The 19170-nt window shown below is 40.6% G+C and overlaps 1 protein-coding gene across 1 annotated transcript in view; it reads left to right on the top strand.

Annotated features, from left to right (window-relative positions):
- Positions 1-19170, top strand: part of DNAJC5 (DnaJ heat shock protein family (Hsp40) member C5) — a 30919-nt gene that overhangs the window by 4202 nt on the left and 7547 nt on the right. The window contains exons 2-5 of the mRNA XM_059862933.1: positions 10461-10528; positions 15380-15516; positions 17734-17947; positions 18993-19164. Coding sequence (XP_059718916.1) covers positions 15410-15516; positions 17734-17947; positions 18993-19164 — 493 coding nt within the window. The 5' untranslated portion in view covers positions 10461-10528; positions 15380-15409. The remainder of the gene's footprint in view (positions 1-10460; positions 10529-15379; positions 15517-17733; positions 17948-18992; positions 19165-19170) is intronic.

Consider the following 19170-nt stretch of genomic DNA (forward strand, 5'->3'; position numbering starts at 1 on the left):
TGTTTTCAGAGCCAGTGTGTTGTAGGGCCAAATTCAGTAAAATCTAAGTGCCTTTTTCCTCTGGGTGCAAGTTTCTCATCTTGTGCAAGTATTGAAAGGAGAAAATTGAAGGTTTGTGGTGCACAGGGGTGCAAACAGAACGAGTCCTCTAGGCCTGAGTTAAATTAGCAGCTGCCATCTCCTCTTTCATAATCTGCTCAAGGGTTTTGTAAATGAGAATAGAGTTTCTCATAGAAAGATTTGGGCTCTTTATTTGTTTGGTTTTTTTTTTTTTTTTAAATATACTTCAATGCCATCATCTAAACTTTGTTGGGCAAATGGTTGAAGAAATAAAAAACCCAGCAGCATCTGGTTACCTGTTACCAGAGCATCACTAAGGAACCCTTTTTCTGTTTTGTGACATAAGTCTGCATTCATTAACTGGTATTTCTGTGGTAGTGGCTTCTGACCAGTGAATGATGCAAGTAAACAGTTCAGTGGATCTGGTTGCAATGACAGGCAGTATCTAATACCAGTGACAGAAAAGCACAAACCAGGGATCCACCAGCACCCCACATTTTCTCCTCCTGCCTTTGGGGCTTCCTTTTCCCTCTGAGAATATTTATTTCTATATCTGAGCACTTACACCATCCTGCTTCTGCTTTGGTCACAGGGAACTTCACAGTCCTTCCCTGGTTTCATCTGGGTCCTACTAAAGTAGTGTTCAGTGTCAGGAATTCTGGAACCTTTGTGACTTTTAAGGAACAATCTATAGAAAAAGTGAATGTACAGATTGCTCACGTTTTGTAGTGGGGAGAGGAGAAGCCCAGAGTTCTCTGATGTCATTACAGTGATCTGCTGTGCAGTTCCAAAAAGCAGAAACTCACAGAGGTCTTCTCTTTGCATTTCCCCTTTTATGTCTTTAATTTTTTGGCTGAACTTCAAATGAAAATATTCTTTTCCATTCTATCTGCCATTACTTATTTTATATCTTAGCAGGTTTTTCTGTTGCTGTGCAGTTTCATTTATGTAGGCCTTTGCCTGGGTCAGTCATCAGAGAATTTTCTTTACGTATCTGCTTCTCATGTCTTGAGGATTTAGGGACATTTACTGGAATGTCCCCAAATGGACATTTACATAATTAGGTTTAAAGCTGCTTGTGGAGAGAGGGGAATTTGGGATCCAAACTCCAGATGTTGTGGGCAGTTTCTAGTGGTAATATCTGCCATAATCTTGAATGTGCCAGGTGCAGGAAATTCCTTCCACCAAGGCTAGGCCCCACCAAATGAGATATTTGTAATTTCAGGTTGCTTCTGGAGTTTTCTGAGGGTAAGCAATTAAGGATCTGTTCTTAAAAATATTTTAAGTAATGTCTTAATTTTTCTTCTCTGTAGTTCAAAGGTCATTATGAAAGCTGAAGCTCTTGCTTCTGATAGTTAGAAGTACAGGAAGGGAAGCTCTTGCTTCTGATAGTTAGAAGTACAGGAAGGGAATGAGCAGACAAAATGGGATGTGTAAGATCCTGTTCAGAGTCTGGGCTGCAGTCTGCCTTTGGGAGACATGTGACATTGTGATAAAAGCAGGTGGCAGGGGAATAAAATTAATAAGTGTTCATGTGCTTTCACAAAGGCCATATGGGTTCCCTGTGAAATCATCTGGACAGGGAATTGAAGCAGTGCTGGGTTTGGTTTTTTTAAGATCTGCTCTAGTCCACGTCCACCAGGGACTGGAGTTATCCCAATGCAGTCCCAGGTCAGACTGCTGACAGCTTTGATCTGACACATTGGACCCATCTGACACACCTCACCTGACTTGATCTAAGTGGCATTTGGGGCAGGGGCCCTTGGTGGGCATGGTGAGCTGGGCAAGAGGTTTGGAGTGGTTGGTGGGACCTTGGTTGGAGGTCCTGGATCCTACACTCCTCGCAGCACTCCCTGGCATCTCCTCACCTGCTTTGCTTGAGGAGGAGGGAAGGGACCATGAAATCCACTGAAATCTGAGGTGACCTGTTTCTGGGAAGCTATAACCAGAAATATTCTTGTTTTAAATTGAATTTAAAAGACAGATTCAGTTACTGTTCAGTGCAGTGAATAGATTTAAGTTCCAGGTCCATTCTGAGCTACTGTTCTTTGAGAACTTGAGGAATATTTTCCATGGGATTCCTAAAATGTTCTGTTGCACAGGGGCCCTGCTTTCTCCACATGTACTGTTCTGAGATGTGTCTTGGAGTTCTTCTGGTCTGAGTAGTGAAGTAAAAATAGGGTCTGAAGCATGTCTTTTCTTTAGAAAACTTATTTTATTATTTTGGTGTTTGGTTTGACAAATCACTGGTCAGTCCTTCTGAAGGCTCTCATGGTAATGCTGGGAAATAACATTCTTGCTTGGAGTAGACCATTTTTATCACAGGGCAAAATAAATGCATGTTCCATAGAAGTATTTTTGTCTGGACAGTAACTAGTGAAAATATTTATTTTCCTTAATGAAGTCTCACTTCCTCTTATCTTACGAAGTTCCTGATTTCCAAACTAGCTCACTTCATTCTTGTTGCACTTTTAAATTGGCACAGCATTGGCTCTTCACAATTGATTTGGGAAAACCAGGCAGTCAGAATTAATCAGAAGGTGTTTGGAAGGTGCACAGGGTAATTTCCCAAGCCTACCTTGCTATTTCCCTGAGTGCTTTGGGTAACAGGGCCAGCAGCCAACATGACTTTGTTCTTGGGCCTGGCATGGAATATACGTTGTGTGCAACATCCTGGATGATGAAAACCCAGCATCTCCTGTGCTTGTCCTGTAATGTACAGCTCTTACCCTGGTTTCCTGCAGCTTATGTAAAAACCACATTTCTTCCTGTGACTTGTTTTCTTGATGATTTCCATATAAAGGCCAGGGAGTCCTTCTTGCTGTTAAAAAGGATCTGTGATGACTTTCACTCTTCTTGCTGTTTTGAGGCTGTTTAAATGTGTAGATGTATGAAATATTATTTTTAAATAACCCTAAATGAGGAAAGGTGCTATTTTGCAGCTAATTTTGCTCCTGTTAAGGATCTTCAGGAGGACATACCCTTGGTTTGGGGCATACATGTAGGAATGACCCTGGTTTAACATTGTACTGATGGCATCACATCAGGGGTACAGGCAGAGTGAAGAGACATCTGTCACGTTCCAGTGTTAGTGAAAATCAGAGGAAGGAATAAAAACATCAGTCAAAAACTATGCATAGGGTTTTCTGACTTTATTATAAGTTATTTAGGTGGAGAAAAGACTAAATGAGATAATTCCATACTTTGTGCTGAAACTGAAAGGCCTTGGGAATGGCCTTTGATTAAGTGATTAAATTATGCACCAGTATAATAGTGGCCTTTTGGTTCTAAGCCCTCTGAAATGTGACTCCTGTCTGAAAACCTAGTGTATAAAATCTACGTGTTCTAATTCATGCCCAATTACGGTGTTAGAAAACTCAATTACAAATAAAGTCTGAACATGGCTTTTCCTGATGTGTCAGGATCTCAGTCTATGTCTATGGTCTGAAATTCAAACTGTGTCTTTGCTTATTAAATCACCAGTGAGTTAGTGGGGAAATCAGTAGGACAAATACATTCTTTGTTGCCCTATTATTTCTAAATTATGGACTGGCTTTTTTTTTTTTTTCTTTTTAAGCAGCCATGAAATACTGTTGCTAGACTGAGTGGTGGAACTGAGGACATCCTTCATCAGGCAGTCTGCAGATTAAATGTATGCAGAGTGAGAGAACAGGGGAAATAAATATCATTATGGTTTGTGGGGGAGTAGTATAAAATAAATCTTTTTGTTGGTGAAACCACACTGTATGGTTAGAAAATACCAAAGAGTTTGTCTTCTGTAAGAGAATGCCAGTTTAAATTAAAGCTGGTTTTAATCCAGCCCTGTGATTTGTTTGGGTATTTGTAGCTGAAAGAGCTGACTCCAGCATGCAGGGGGTGTACTGGGCATCTTTCTGGGAGATATTATAAGAATATTGTGACATTAGCATTGCATTCATAAGGATGAATTTGGGATCACTAGGGAATAAATGTGTTCTCTACCCCAGGGTGCTTTCTTCTGTGATTTACTGTATGTTTGCCCCTTGACATATGCTCTGGTTTAATTCACCTGAGAAGAAACAGAAATATTTGCAGTGAAAGCATCACCTCTGGCATCACCCAGCCTTCAAAAGGAACTTGGTTGAATTTTCCTGCCAAAACAACTAGTAGAAGTGTTGAGTAATACAAGTTGTGCTGGTCAGTTCAAATTTTATTGTGGAATTCTGTGGTTTTAAGCCCTTTCATGCTTCTGAATGTCCATGTGCTGGGGATTTGAAGGGGGCAGGTATTAAACTCATCTCATCATGCTTTTTAGACCGTTTTTTGACACTACCCAGAGGGGAGAAATCTGTGGCATGAAGTGAAGAATGTCTTCCATGACATATATCTATATCTATATATGTCTATTTCCTGGAGATAGTCTCTGGGTGTATTGGTTTGTTTGGGTTTTGCTCACCCCTCCCAGTGGTCAGAGGGTTTTACTTACAGCCAATGTCCCACTTCTAATCAGAGCACCCCTTGCTTCTGGTGATGTTTTATTGGTTTTGTTTTTATTTAGGTTTTATAGGTTTTTTTTTTCAAGCCTAAAATATCTTTTACAACACCAATTGCTCAGTTTCTGTGAGGAAGTGAAATAATCAAAAAGTCTCTTCCCCACCCTCCACAAAAACTGGGGAAATCCAGTTGAGCAATTAGGAGAAGCGAGGATCTTTAGATATACCTAAATTTTTAACTTTACAGAAGAAATAATCTCTGGAACTAAAGCCTTTGAGTGTATGCATGTGCTGCTTGAATAATTATGCTTCACCTTAGGCTGGAGGACCTAATTGGATACAAGAGGTAAAAGTAAATGGGGGAGAGGGGAAGTTTATTTTCTGCCTGTATTATTAAATAAATAAGCCTAATTTTTAGATTAAAACCTAATATCCTGTGAAGTAGAAAGGCTCTGACAGAGGCAGTGACGTTGGGTTCCTGGTAATCACATAAAGACATTTTGGTTTTTCTGTTCCTGAGCTTTCTGCGTGATTGTTTCTGGAAAATATAAAATCTTTATAAGTTCTGCTGTTCAATTCTGCTTATTTTGCCTTTTTATTCATAACATTTTAAGTGGGAAATTTGTGTGCTTGGTGGGAGAGAGCCATTAAAGAGCAGAGATTAGTAATCTGAAAATAGGTGAAGTTTCTCAAAAGAGAAGCACCAGAGTGGATCATTTTAGATCAGGGTGAAGATATGAGTATTGCCTTCAGTTGTTGCTGTAAACTGGTCTTCCTTTTTTCTTTTTTACTTTTGAAAGTAAAGTGTTCATTTCAAAGTCTTTAACAAAAACTGCTCATGATTGAAACTGTCAGGAGTTTATAGTGTTTATTTGATGGCAAAGCAATTCTAACACCAAATTAGGTGCAAAATAATTTTTGTATATGTTTTACAGTTTGTAAGGCCATACTTTCACATTATTTAAATTGCGTGTATGTGGAAACCCTCATTTACCTTTTCATCTGCCTCACAGTTATAGAAAAAGAAAATAGGAGTCAACTTTTTTCCCCTCCATCTCTTACTGCTGTCCATGAGCACAGAGAGGAACCACCTTCCTCTGCCCTTCCAAGTTAATTTCAGATAAATCTTTTTCTTGCCCTTCGCCAACCAAGTTGTAATTTGAAAGATGTGTTCCTTTCTGTTCCTTTTGTGTCTCAAACTGCTTATTTGGCTTTTCTGCTGTTCTTTGTAACCTCACTTTGTTCCTTCTTTTTGACCAGGCAAAAGTCTGTGCTGTAAAAAAGGGGCTGCTTGGATCAACATTGTCTCCTTAAATTCTCTTTTTGTAACAGTCTGCCAAGGGATTCATGTTTTGACAACTGATGTGATTTTCTAAACCTTCTCTTACACAAGACAATAGACATCTTTTTTTTTTCCTATTTAAAAGCCTTTAGTTGTCTTACCTACAGGTGTGACATAATAATGTAAATCTCATTTTTATGTGAATAGACTCATCTGTTCCAAGAGTTCTTTTAGAATTTAAAGGTTAGGCTATATTGATATAGTCATTAACAATATGAGGGTTTTTTATTGATGTAGTTTATACAACCCACTTAGCAGAAAATGGGGCTTTATGTCTTGGAAGAAGTTGAAGATATTTCTTCAGAGAAGTGGCATCAGCATCACTCATCCCAGCAGGGAGTGTTGTGGGTTGGCTGATTTGTTCTAGAGAACTTGCAGGGAGTAGTCACAATGATTCAAAAACTATTTATAAAATTAAGAGTAATAATGAACAAAGCAAACACAGCTGCTGATTTTTCAGAGATTTTTAACTAACTGAGTAAGCAGATGTGGGGTTTTTTATTGCCATGTGCAGTTTGTGATGCTTGCACTCTGCACATAAAGTATTGTGATGTCATAAACAATAATTCATTATTACTGAAAGATTAAATAGGAGCAATGAAATCCTAAGTAGGGAATCCACTGACCCCATCCCCCCCAGGTTTTTAGAGTAATTATTTTAATTGAGGAGAGAGGATAGAAAATGCAAATCCATTACTTCATATTTTCTCCCCTAATATGGAAAGCCTTCTTTAGTAGGTTTGAATCTTACTCATGTGTAGGGTAAAAGGTCACAAGTCTTTTTAACAGGTTGGTCAATCAGACTTAAGTGGTTACATTTTAATCTGCTAAGCTCATTAGAGAAACAAGTCTGTGTCGCTGTAGTTAAGTTGGTCACAAGTTTCAGTGGAACCTCTCCTGCAGTCAGCAGTGGTGGATGTTAGGTCATTTCAGACTTGAATTTAGCAGAAAAATTGTAGTGCTCCAGATTTCAATTATTTAAAAGCTGTGTGTTTCTATTTTTTAAAGAACTCAAGAGATTTTAAAGAAGTTTTTAGAGTCACAGCCTTTCAGTATAGGAGACCTGTCCTCTGTTCCCAAGGCAGATGGATTTGGACACAGTAAAGTTCTTTTTTTCCAGGAGGTGTCTGCATTTGCATCAATTCCCTGGATACTCAGCTTTCCATCAGGGCTTATATGTTAAAACAGAATGTTTTTATGGATATGAGATCTCTCACATGATCTTTATCAAAAGGTCACAAACTGAATAGCAAAATTCAGCTGAAAGACTTTTGTGCTGTGATATAAAAAATATAAGCAACACCAAAACACACTCTTGGATGCTTTAATGGAATATAAAATGTTAGTGCTCTGATTAATAGGTTAAAAATCTTTATTTCAAGACAGCTACAGGGCAAAGAAAAGTGCTTTAAAATAGTAGTGGTCTTCTGCAGGCACTTGTTGGCCAGATTGCTTTCCCTTCAGCTGTTCCACATTGTTTTTCTGGTAATGATTCATTTTGCAAGTCAGGTAAGCAAGAAGGGATGTGACAATAAAGACTTTGGAGTTTCTATTTTATATATTGATTTACTTTATTTACCTCAGTTGCAACCTTATTTCTTTAAATACTTGCTAGCCATGATATAGCTCCTGTAGATGGTGGAGATGGATTATGAAGCCATGTATGCTGAAGATAATTTCCCCTTTCTGGTAACAACATATGGAGCAGGGTGAGGACAATTCTGTCAGTAGAATTATTCAGTAAAAGGGTTATCCTGCATCACTCAGAGGAGGTTTGAGTTCTCAAGAAACACATATGCTTCTTGTCCATTAGAGCTGAGAACATGCCTGATTTCTGGAAAGAGAAGGCAGTATCTGTCTCTTGGTTAGAGAAGGAAAGGGTGCTGAGCAGATTTTTGGTTCCAGTTATGGGGAAGATACAGCAGTGCATCAATTGGGTTCAAATTTGCAGGAGAAATAAGGCTGGAAGAGCTGGTTTTGCTATGAGCAAAATGGTTGCAAGAGCATGCAAACTCCCCTAGCAAATTTCTCCCTCTGTGTTACAAAATTTACCACAGTTTTAATGTGTTGCTGAATTCAGTTTGCATTCATGTAGCTTTGCTTTGTTTTATCTTCATCATTCTTTAATCTTTTTTCTTGTAATTTTCATACTCATTTCTGTGTTTTCTGATTCTTCAACAGTTATGTATTCCTGTCCCCAGACTTCCTCCTTTCTCATGTCTGTTGTTGAAGCTGGTGTCATGCACTGATGTGGATTTTGAATGCTCCCGTTCCTTTTCCAGCATCTGTCCTTTCATCTTCTCTGCTTTTGTTTGGATTGTGAATATCATGTAATAAGGAGGGGAGATATTTACTAGTAATTACAAGCAGGGTATTATGTAGAGCTCTGGGTCAGTGGATCTGGCCTGCTGAATAATGAGATTGGATGGGGAGATCAAAACATTCCTGAGTCACTAAATTGGAATTGCCAGTTGCAACAGAAACTGAGGGAGTGAACCCCTGGGAGGTGCTGGGCTGGCTCAGTGCTGGCAGGGAGGATGCACTGGGGAAGGGAGGATGAGAGGTACCTGGCATGGGTTTCTCATGTACTTTGATTTTTACAAGAAGCAGTTTCCTTGGGAATTTATTTTTTTCTTGTTTGGTTATTTTCAGCTGTAAATCAGGCTGCCTGCTCTTAATGAAACTTGGTATTTGCATAGCTGTGAGACTGAAGGAAATATTGCTGCTTGCATCCAGATTAAGACAACACTTGACTGTGTATTTTGAGTCTCTACATGGCTGGCTATTATATATAAGTGCTGTAAAAAATACTAACTTTTCTGCTGATGCAGTTTGGTGAGGCCTGGGCCAGGATCTTATATTTGAACCTTCTATCCACACATCATAGTATGATATTTACATCCTTATATGCTCAGTTCTGACCTTAGCAGGATAGCTCATTTTTTCAAAGTACATTTGTTTCCAGATTACATTTGGACTTTGGTTTTTTCCCCTGTTCTACTCATATGATTTCCATAAATTGAACATAGTTTGACTGTCAGTATACTTGGATCTGGGCTTGCTGTCTGAAACAGAATGAGTGGCACAGTAAGAGGTGGTGGTCATCTGGGTAGGGAGCCATAATTCTGGTTGCCAACACCATTAACAATCTGCAGCTTTCTATAAATGCTTAAATAATGTTCTTGTGGATTATTTTTAATGAAGAAAGCTGTGGGCAGAGAACCTGGAAGCTTCTATAGCTTCACAAAATAGCACATTTTTCCTTGGGAAGTTAGTCCAACCCCTAGTATTGCACAGGCTCTGAGTGGGAAAGTTTAACTCCCTGCCTTTCATTATTCAGGAAAAGTCCTTTGCTGGTTCCTATCAAAGGAACTAAACAGATCCATTAACAATAAGCTGATTATTGAGTTGTTGCTTGGTTCATTCATACCCACTTAGGGATGTGTTGCTGGATCAAGCAGCTTCTTACAGATGGCACCAAGCAACTGCTGTGGGCAGCAATGCCAGCAGCTCCCTGGGTGTATTCCCAACATCTCTGTTTGCCATGCTGGAACCTTCCAGCCCATGAAAGGCATAATTATTAATTCAATGAGGAGTTTATTTCTCAAGTGCATTCAGAGCTTGTTCTCTGAAAGCTGTTGAAAGGGTTGTATGACAATTAAGTGATGACTTGCCAGGTAAAAGCTGCTCTGAAGTTCCACTCACAAGGTTTATTGTTCAGCCATCTAATGCATAAGTGACTTTGTGATTGATAATGTGGGTAAGATGTGTCCTGCACCTGCTTAATCAGAAAGGTATTTTAATCTGTTGCAGTGAGTTTGCCTGATTTTTTCCATAGCACCAGGTAGCATTTCCTAGGTTGCTCTTGCCCCTTTGCTCTGTTATTTCTGTGGGATGGATGGTCTGGAGCTTGACTGCTGAAAGACCAAGTGTGTGCTGCTGGGTCATCTCAGGTTCTCTCCCTCCTTGTACACCAGAATGAGACTGGTTTTCATCTGCATCAGGATGAGGGAATCCAAATTGGATGACACCATGGTTTTCTTGATGGAAATCTGTCCTGGCAGGAGGAGCTGGTGCTGCTCCCCAGAGCAGGCTGTGCCTGCTGCTCCGGTGCTGGAGCTTGGGGTCTGCTGTGTTGGGTAAGCTGCTTTACAGTCTCTCTCTAACAGCACAACAGATTACCAAGACTTGAAAAACATGCTTCTCATGTTCTCAGCGCATCTATTCACAAAGGCCTACGTTGAAAAAGTCCAAAGTCTTAAACAGATAATGGTTATTAGACTTTCCATGCAACTGGGTTGGTGTGTGTCTTTCCCATGATAAAAGTTGGAGGGAAGAGACTGAAGCTCTGGTTCAAACCACAGAGGCCTTGATTCTATGTTTTTAAAATATTTGTTATTTATTTTGACAGTTTATCAATTCTAAAGACAAATATTTACATAGTGGGGACTTATTTGGTACTTGTGGTACAAGTATTTATAAAACACTTCTGTGTTTTTTCCTGCCCAGTAATGTGATGATAATTTATAATGAATCCTCAACTTCAGAATTGGTGAACAACTAATTTGCTTTTGTTTTGTCTTTAGGAGAATCAGTTTTAGAAGTGTGTGAAGATTTCTATCACTTACAATAGAATATTCAAAATAGACACCAGGTGAGTTCTGGATTTTTTTATTTCTTGTACCTCATTTAAATACAAAATATTGCTGAGGAAACAAAGTTTCCTACAAAAATCTCTTACTACCTCATGAAGGCAAGGCTAAAACACCTCATATTTTTTGTGGTAACACAATCTTGTGTATGCTTCTCCCATCTCCCCTTTAATTTTTTTTTTCCTTCCTTGAAAAATACCAGATTGTGAGGACAACTCTGAGTGACTCTGAGACAGATGGACAGGATGTGGAGGCCAGTGGTGCTTTTTTCTTTCTGTGACAAATCAATATTTACTGAAGTGCTTTCAGGCTTCGTGTTTTTATTTAGACTTTAACTGATAAATACTGTTGGTATAGAATAATTCAGTTAGTTTTAGGTTAACACCTAAAGTTAGGTGTTAGTATTAGCTAATTTTCTGCACTGAAAATCTTTGCAAAGCTGGAATCTTAGCTTAAACCAACATTGTATTTTACCACTTAGCAGCAATGCTTTGTGGAATCCAAATCTTTCCTAAAATACTCAAGTGCTTCCTAAAGTCATATAATAAAGTATCAACTAGACATTATTTTTATAAGAGCTGGCAAAACATCACTCCCAAGCTGGAATCTTTTATCATCTTTTAAAATGCTCTTAAAACTGTAATTGTAGAGGGTTTGACAGCATTCCTTGTGTTACAGACATGTGCAGGGCTGGACTGAGCTGGGGCAGCAGCAACCTCCTCCTATCCAGCACTGCCAGCACTTCTCTGAGTCTGTCATTCCTGCTGGTTCATATCTTCCCTTTTGGGGATTCCTCTTTTCTCTGTTACTGGTGATATTTTGGAAGACTGGAAGGATGTTGTGCTTTGGTTTTAACCAAACTCTTTTGCAAACAATATCCATTAAGGTTAATAACCTCCCATTGTCCTGTGTCCAGTGGGTATCATTCACTGTGTCAGCAGGAGGTGGATTTTCTCCTTCACAGTGGGATTTCACTTTCTGGAACAGCTGTTTCCAACCAGATTCCCCACCCTGTGTGTAGACAGTTCACTGTAGTGCTGTAGACAGCACCTGTGTACAGGTCTGGGTGTTGGCACATCCATTCAGGGAGTGATTTCATTATTTTATTTAATTTTTAGGAACTTAAATTGATGAGTATACAGGCATGGAGAAAATTAGAATTCTGGAAATTGTGCTCCAGCTGGAGATCTTTAAAGCTAACCTTGTTTGGTGTCCTGTGCCCCTTTTGATTTAGATCAGTGCAGCTGAACAGCCATAACTCCTTCCTGTGGCAGCCTTTCCTCCAGCAAGGAAATTCAAGGGGCAGCAGTGCCTGTGTGACTTACACAGGGGGAGATGTGGAAAGGGACAGTTGAGGTTACAGTTTCCAGAGGTTTGTTCTGGAATAAATATTCAGTGCTTCAGCCCTGGAGGAGATGAGAACTGCTGTTAGTCTGCTTCCTGAGGCTAATGACACCCACATATTGTGGGTATTGTACATGGAGTGAGCCTTCCATCCCTTTATTCCAAGGCAGCCCTTCCTAGATCCAACAGTGGTGGTTCAGTGTTGTCCCAAGCACCTGCTCACCTGTGTGAGCAGGGTCAGTACCTCCACCCTCCATTCTGCCACACAGCCCAGCATGTTTTCTTGGAAAAATGTATCCCCCTCACTGCCAGCTTCCACTGAAATTCTTTGCAGCATCTTGCAGTGGATCAGATGGAGTTTAATTCCTCCTTCCCTTCTTCTGGCCACCAGATCTGCTGTCACCCTTTTCAGTGCAGACATTCTTTGGGATGTTCTGTGAGTATTTAATTCCCTAAACTGACAGAGAACTATCTTTTTTTTTTCCTTGGCTGTAATAACATTTTGCCATTTTAATGAGTTAAATACAACTTCCGAAAGGGTCAGCAGACTTGTCTGAAACTAAGGTATCACCAGTTTCATGAAACTTGATGGGATTCTTTTGGGAAGCTGAAAAGCAAATTAGTGTTTCTAAGGCTGAGTTTTCCATGGATGTATTTAGAACATTAAGGCTGACTTCCATAAATAACCTGCCAGGTTTAATCTGAGTCTTTTCAGCAAGGTGGTGCTGGAAGCAGTTGTCTGTTGTGGTAGAGCTGACTGAGGCAGGATATTGTGGTACTCAGATGGTTAAACACTCTGCTGGTTAATCCAGGAGATTACCTTTCTCCAGAGCCTTCCCAGAGAAACCTCTTCAGGGCATCCTGCTTGGTTAGAAAAGGGAGCAGATGGCTTGTGCTGCTGAACACAACAGTTTTTAAAAATACAGGGCAGCTTTCAGGATTGTGAATTAGAGCCACATGTGAAAACAGCAGAAATGATACCTGAGTTTAGGAAAATTGGAATTTAAATAACTTGCACCTTTACTGTCTGTTTCATATTTAAAAAGCCAAAGGTTGCATTCCTAGTGATAATACTTCTCTGTTCCCTTAAGTAAAAAGCTTCCCAGATGAATTCCCATCCCTGCCTTGTCCTCCACTCTTTTGCCAAGGCCAATGTGTCCATTTCATACCAGTCTGGAGAAATGAATGTTAACATCCCATTAGATCAAGCTGTGGATCCCCAGCACTGTTCAGATGGAAGCAATTAAGGATGCAGCAGTGTGGAATTGTATCCCTGTGCCTGCAGACTGACTGCCTGGGTCAAACTGAATTCATTTTTATTAAACAAATTGGCCCTAATTGAGCAGTGCAGATTTTGTTAAGCAGAACATGGTGTATGGCTGTGATCTGCAGCATCTGTCACCAAGGCCACGTTGGATTGATGTTACAGGAAGCTTGTAATGCTTAAACAGAGCTTCAGCTTTTAGCAAAAATATCCATAATGCCCTGGAAGCTCCTGTTTGAAGCAGTATCTTTTTCAGAAAGGCTAAATCAACGTGTAAAATTCCAATCAGGATGCTTTTTTTTCCCCACTCCTGACTTCTCAGGTCCCTGTCCAAGAGCAGTAGTGACAGACACTCCTTGGCAGGGAGCTGCTGGCAGGGACTGGTGTGCTGGAGCTGCGGGGAGGTTCCTGGGGGGGTGGGAGGAAGGGATGATGGGCACAGAGCAGGAGGAGCTGAGCAGGGAGCCTGGGAAGCAGCAGGAGCAGGCTGCTGTGATTAGGTAGATTATCAGAGACACGTCAGGATCATCAGTGTTTGACCTCAGCTCTGGGGCAGAGGGGGGTGGGAGCTGCCTTTGGGAAAGGCTGGCCCAGAGGGATGCCTCTGCTGTGTGCCTGGGTGGAGGGTTTCTTTCCTGAAATATGGTTTTCCTTTCCCTGAATCAGATTATGCCCAAGTAAGTGAGTTGTTTGTGTTGTGTCTTGCAGCACTCAGTAATTTTCTTGCCATACAGAAAGCTTTTGGTACTGAACAGTGTCCTTGAAAAGAAAATATTTTCTCTCCCTACCCACACATTCACCTTCCAGATTTGGGGTGTAGTTTGAATTTTTAGCCAGAGAATTAGAGTTTAGACAAATTATTATTAATAGTAATAATTTATAGCATCCTATAGGAAGCTTTAAGTTAAACTTGGGTAGAATTGACAAAGGCTTCTTGAAGGAGATTAGATGAGAGTTTGGGTGAGCCAGGGTATTCCAGTTAAAACAACTGGGCCTGGTGAGCAGTGTTAAATGGATGTAAAGTCAGAGAGGCCACGTGAGGCAGAGAATCAACAGCAGGGTCTGAGCTGAGCAAGACACTGGTGATGGGTCTGTCCACATCCTTGTCACTTGGTCCCCCTTGTGTGGGTGTGACAATTCCAGTGTGTTGGGAGGAGCCAAGGTGTGGTCACAGCTCCACCCAGGCAGGGGGTGAGGGCTGAGGGTATTGCTTTCAGCCAGCCTTGTGAAAGCTGAGGTTATTAATTTGTTATATAAGACATAGGGTTAAATTAGAAAAGTCTGCTGCTTTAAATATCTTTTTCAAAGGCTGCATAATCTGGTGTGGGCTAATTGTAATGACATAATCCAAAAATAGCCAGTAGTCTTTTCTTGGATGCTCATCCTGGCTGCAGTTCTGCAGCTAAAGAACAGCAAAGCTGATCTCCTCAGGGTGGGAGAGGGCAGAACCAGAACTGGTCCTGGCATGGCACAGGGGACGCCTCTGGGGTCTGTCACATTTGGATGTGGAGCAGGAGGTTAATCCATGTTCAAGTAGCATGATTTTAACTAGAATGCATGTTAAATGTAGGATCCACATCTTTAAATTGTGAGGGAGGGGATCTCCTCTCTGGGCAGACATTCCCTCTTTCCTTGTGGAATGCACAGGCTTGGTCACACTGGATTTGTCTAAGGATTCTGTTTGACCTGGTGCTGATGATAAGATGGGAGACTGGGATTTGAGAGTTGTGGGGAAGGTTGGTTTTGGGGGGTTTTTTGAATGTAATTTCTGAAATAGAAAATACAAATAAAGTCAGTTATTCCTATGCTAATGTGGTGCAAAAAGGCAGCCTCAACAGCAAGATCCCTGTTGCCATGTTGTTTTTTAGAGGTATTATCACAAATAAATTATCTTAATATTAAGACTAAGAAAGGAGATGAAGTGACTTGAGAGATGTGTTATGCAGCACGTAGCTATAGCTGCACCTCAGCTCTTAATTTGGGGTTTTTGGAAAGAAGAGTTGGGTCTATACAGTGGGGATTCAGGGTGGCTGCTGTTGTGCCAACAACGTCATAGTTGCTTTCACTGATAATTCACTGAATTTTAAAACTTTTTTACCTTCCACGTGTGTAAAGAACCTTTTCAAAGCACATTTTATAAAAGCTGAATCTTGACGTGTAGACTCTACTTTTGAGGACAGTTTGCTTAGAGAGGTTTGGTTTTTTTCCTTGGCTTAAGCATTTCTTAATCTTTATTTTTTTGCAGGGGCCAGTTCTCTCCTCAGGTTAGCTCGAGATGGCAGACCAGAGGCAACGCTCGCTCTCTACCTCTGGGGAGTCCTTGTACCACGTGCTGGGGCTGGACAAAAATGCCACTTCAGATGATATCAAAAAGTCTTACAGGTAAAGCTTTGAGTTTTGCACCTGTCCCAGTAGCACAAGTGGCTTTAATTCAGTGCTCAGCAAATGGTCCATTTATGTAGGAGCCTCAGTTGGTTTATTTAGACCTTTTGCAAGAAAAATGTGTGGGAAAAATAGGTGAAAACGTGGTTGCTCCTTGCAAAACAGGGTGTGAAAACATGCCTAGGCTTTAAATTTTTCCATCTTATATCTAGTAAGTTAAATTCTAAAATGCAGTGTCATTCTGAAAGGTCCTTGCCTAAGTTTGAGCAGAATTTTAAGACAGATCAGAGTTAAACTCTTCCTGTTGTGTAAAAAGCTTCCCAGATGAATTCCCTGTCTTAGGGGTACCACAGATGTGCAGAACTGCTCTGCTGTCCATCATTTCCACTTCTGGCACAGGGAGATGGAGATTAAGGTACAAATTAGGATGAAAACAGAGCATGAATGATTACTTTTTCCTGGAATTCTGTTCAAAAGTTCTTATTTTTTTGTGGAGTTATTAGTTTAAAAGATTTTTTTTCTGTATCCCTTTCCTTAAGAGTTGGACACATGAAATGGCTTCCTACTTACCAAATAACAATTCCAAAAAAAGACTTTTGTAACTTCTTCCTTTCCCATAAATCTGCTTAAAGGCAGTTGCTGCTGTGACCAGTGGCAATGTGTTTGGATTACACTAGGGGTCAGCATCATCTTTCCACGAGGATACTCATTGTCAAATTTGTTTTCCTTTAGTCTTTAACTTTTACCAAGGCTTTTCCCCTCCCAGAGTTACATGATGGCAACTACATGGTGAAGTCTATGAATAAACCAGATCCACAGATTCTCAAAAATTAGCTTCATCTTCCTAAAAGCTTTAAGTGGAAGTTTGAATAGGTTATCTTCAAGCAACTGGAAAATAATTTTACTTTCCTGGGGAAAATACTGTGAGTTTTTCCTGTGGAGGAGCAACCCCACAAGATCCTGGGGTGAAATGTAGCTGCTTCACACTTCCCTGAATCTTCAACTCTTCTTGTTTCCTCTGCTGCTCCTTTATCATGTTCAGTGCGAACATCCTCTGCTGTCCTGAGACTGTTCTGCTTGAGTACATGTAGGAAATGGGAAATAAAAATATTTAATTATTTCAGCCTGACTAAGTCCTTTCAAGGTTTATAAAACTTGCTGTGATTATTTCAGCCTTCTCTGAGGCTGGGGCACAAGTGGCAGCTGTGGACATGATTTACTGGAGCAGCACCATGCACAGTGAAGTGTCCCAAGGGCACACTCAGGCTGGTTCTAAATGCTGTGAGATACTTGCAGGCACATCCAAGTGCTTGCACACATCTTTGTTTTATGTTTGTCTAAACATTTCCCCACTGCAAAGCTGACATGTAATTGTCTGCAGACTCCTCCTGTCTTTCTCATATACGTGACTTTGTGGTCATTTTCTGCAGGAGGACAAGTACCTTTTGTGGTGCAGGAGAACTGCCAGCATGTGGCTCCGTGTCATTTTTCTACTAGGGAGCACGTATTTTCTCTTCATAAGGAGGTGTTTAGCCAGTTATTTCTACTGGTGTCTGTAAATAGCCTGGGCCTTGTGAGAACTAGCACATTTATCAATGCTTTATCTGATTTTTTTGTTATTTGTAAGAGATCTGGACTGATTAGGGGAGGTACGTTGTGATTTCCTGATGTCTCGAAACTCAGAAGTGTTTTCTATTCTAGCAAAGCTTGAACTGAAAAGTACTTTGTTCCTGCACAGGAATTGGTGAATTAACCACAAGTGATCGTGTGTTCTATTTTTGTGTTCAGACACTGCAGAAGCAGCAGTTCAGACACTCTTCAAGCAGCTGTGGCAACTTGCTTTTATTTACTCTTTGGTGCTATCCCTTAGACTTGTGGTGTGTTTTTCCTGTAGCAGGAGCAGAACTTTCTGGTGGAAATTGCTGGAGCTGAGGATAAAAAAACCCAAACCTATTTTTATTCAATGTCTTGTATTTTTTTCCATTGGATTTCTGAGGGTCAAATCCAACAGTCTGAAGTCAGTCCTGTGAACTAAGCTAGACACTGCTGTAGCCTTTTGCTGTCATCTAAGGAAGAATCATCAGGGAAATTGAATCACAGATGAAGGAAAACAGTTGCAACTTCTCCCTTGAGTGGCAGGCTACAGAATTAGAAAAAAAAAAATCAAAAAAACAGGAACCCAAACCCCAGGTTTGATTCTCTTTTTTCTTTCTGCAGGAAACTGGCATTGAAATATCATCCTGATAAAAACCCTGATAATCCAGAGGCAGCAGAAAAATTTAAAGAGATCAATAATGCCCACGCAATATTGACCGATGCCACAAAGCGGAACATTTACGATAAGTATGGGTCTCTGGGGCTCTATGTAGCAGAGCAGTTTGGTGAAGAAAATGTGAACACATACTTCGTGCTGTCCAGCTGGTGGGCAAAGGTAAATAAAAGGGCACAGGAGTTATTCTGGATTGGTATTGGAAACTCTTAGAGAGCTCCATTTGATAACTGTTCTAGTTTTACCTTTGAACATTGCTGAATTTCTGGCACCAGGTTAATTTACCTTCTCTTACTGTGCTGTGATCTTGAGTTCAGGAGTATTTTTCTAGGAACTTCTAGTGATACAGGTCTAATAAGCAAGACCTGGGTTACTAATTGAAGTTTGGATTCTTCTAGTGGATTTAGAAGAGATAAGAATTTGGGGTATATTCTCCTGTAATATCTGGTCAATATTTTTGCAGAATGAGTCCTGACTGTGAACTTCGGCTTACAGAAAATCTCATGCATTTCATTCCATGGGTCCATTTTTCTGCCCTTTACCAGTGTTGCCTCCATCTCTTGATCCCCTAAGGAAGATAATAATTATATCACCATGCTGGTTTGCTCTCTGTAAAATTACCTTTTTCAAACAATTGCACAGTGACCTATAGGTAGACTTTAATTTAGCCCATTGTCACTGTGTAAGCACCTGGCAGACCTGGCTTGTATGGAGCTGCCCTGCTCACATGCTGGGAGCATCAATCCTCAGCCATGCCCACAGCCTTGGGCTGCTCCAAGTCCCTGCTGTAGGTACATCATGGCCTGTGCATCAGCTGGTACAGCTCACTTGTTTCCAGGGTTATTTATGCGAGTTACAGCCTGTCCTGAACTGTTGTACCCCTGGATTTTAGTACAGATGTTCTTATTAGACCTGTACCTTCTTCCAGATGTAGCCAAATAGTCCACTTAACTTAAATTGTAGAAATTACTCAAGCAAACCAGGCTGGCAGTATTCACCTCAGTGTAAAATGTGGACAACCATAGCCACTTTTACACGTGATTTGAAGTATTTCTCAGTGATAATGTACAAAGCTGTAGCTACTAAGTTCTGTCTGTGGACTGATGTGGTTTTGCTCTCTGATTCTGTATCCAAGTCTCACAAACTCTGTGGTCATGGCACAGTAGACACAGGTTATGACTATTTCTGTGTTTTCTGTCCTCTGCAGGCCTTGTTTGTGTTCTGTGGGCTCATCACAGGCTGCTACTGCTGCTGCTGTCTGTGCTGCTGCTGTAATTGTTGCTGTGGGAAGTGTAAACCAAAACCTCCCGAAGGCGAAGAGCAGGAATTCTACGTCTCTCCAGAGGACTTGGAGGCACAGTTGCAGTCAGATGAAAGGGGTAGGT

This window comes from Haemorhous mexicanus, chromosome 18, assembly GCF_027477595.1.
Source record: "Haemorhous mexicanus isolate bHaeMex1 chromosome 18, bHaeMex1.pri, whole genome shotgun sequence".
Lineage (NCBI taxonomy): Eukaryota > Metazoa > Chordata > Aves > Passeriformes > Fringillidae > Haemorhous > Haemorhous mexicanus.